At 45.5% G+C, this 793-nt stretch overlaps 1 protein-coding gene across 1 annotated transcript in view; it reads left to right on the top strand.

Annotated features, from left to right (window-relative positions):
* The first annotated feature begins 6 nt into the window (after window positions 1–6).
* npm3 (nucleophosmin/nucleoplasmin, 3) overlaps window positions 7–793 on the top strand; it is a 2,453-nt gene continuing 1,666 nt past the window's right edge. The window contains exons 1-3 of the mRNA XM_035663036.1: window positions 7–159; window positions 332–417; window positions 604–723. Of these exons, the coding sequence (XP_035518929.1) occupies window positions 87–159; window positions 332–417; window positions 604–723 (279 nt within the window). The 5' untranslated portion in view covers window positions 7–86. The remainder of the gene's footprint in view (window positions 160–331; window positions 418–603; window positions 724–793) is intronic.

The following is a 793-nucleotide window of genomic DNA, read 5'->3' as shown; positions in this document are numbered from 1 at the left end:
CGCGACGCGCTTGTTATTCTTCGTGGAGGTTTCATTGGGCTTTTAAAGTGTTTACAGCGGAGACACATTTTGCTAATTTCGACAAAATGTCTTTCAACGACGACGATTCCTCCGAGCTCGGACTGTCCCCTCAGTCGAAGTTGGAGAGCTTCCTGTTCAGTAAGAGCATTTAAACAGTTTATGGCCTCAGCTCTGGGGGCGCACACGTGGGTCTCCTCTGTGATGTGCTTGTGATATTTCATACATTTTTTGTTTCTGTGCCATCAGTCAGTGATTTAAGGGAAAGTGATACAAACTGTGCTGTTTTTTTTTCTTCTTCTCTTTCTTCCAGGCTGCGAGCTGTCCTCTAAAGTCCCTTTCTACACTTTCCAAGGAGATGAAGAGGAAGACCTGGAGCACTTTCTTGAACTCAGAACAGTATGTACGATTGCTGTTCATTTGTGTAATACAATGTGATATGGCTTTACTGCAGGCTTACAGGACAGTGTGTCCCCGAGGCTGTCAAAGCACAGTTTTTGTTTTTATATATATGTCTTTTTTTTTTAATGTAGTGAAAAGCTAAAATCCTCCAGGCTGATCCCACTTTCTGTGATCTCCCTGCAGGTTTGTCTGGGTGAGGGTGCGAAGGAGGAGACTAATGTGGTGGAGGTAACGGCCATGAACCACCAAGGAAAGACCATCTCAGTTCCCATCGCCAACCTCCACATGAGCTGTCTGCCCATGGTACAGAGCGGTGATTTCTCTCTCTGTTGTGCAGGTTAATGTGCCACACATGGTAGAGCTGTGTGTGTGT

The sequence above is a fragment of the Morone saxatilis genome, unplaced genomic scaffold (assembly GCF_004916995.1).
Source record: "Morone saxatilis isolate NCDOM2014 unplaced genomic scaffold, NCSU_SB_2.0 Contig19, whole genome shotgun sequence".
Lineage (NCBI taxonomy): Eukaryota > Metazoa > Chordata > Actinopteri > Moronidae > Morone > Morone saxatilis.
The sequence above is the reverse complement of the archived record's forward strand: the minus strand, read 5'-3'. Positions and strand labels throughout refer to the sequence as shown.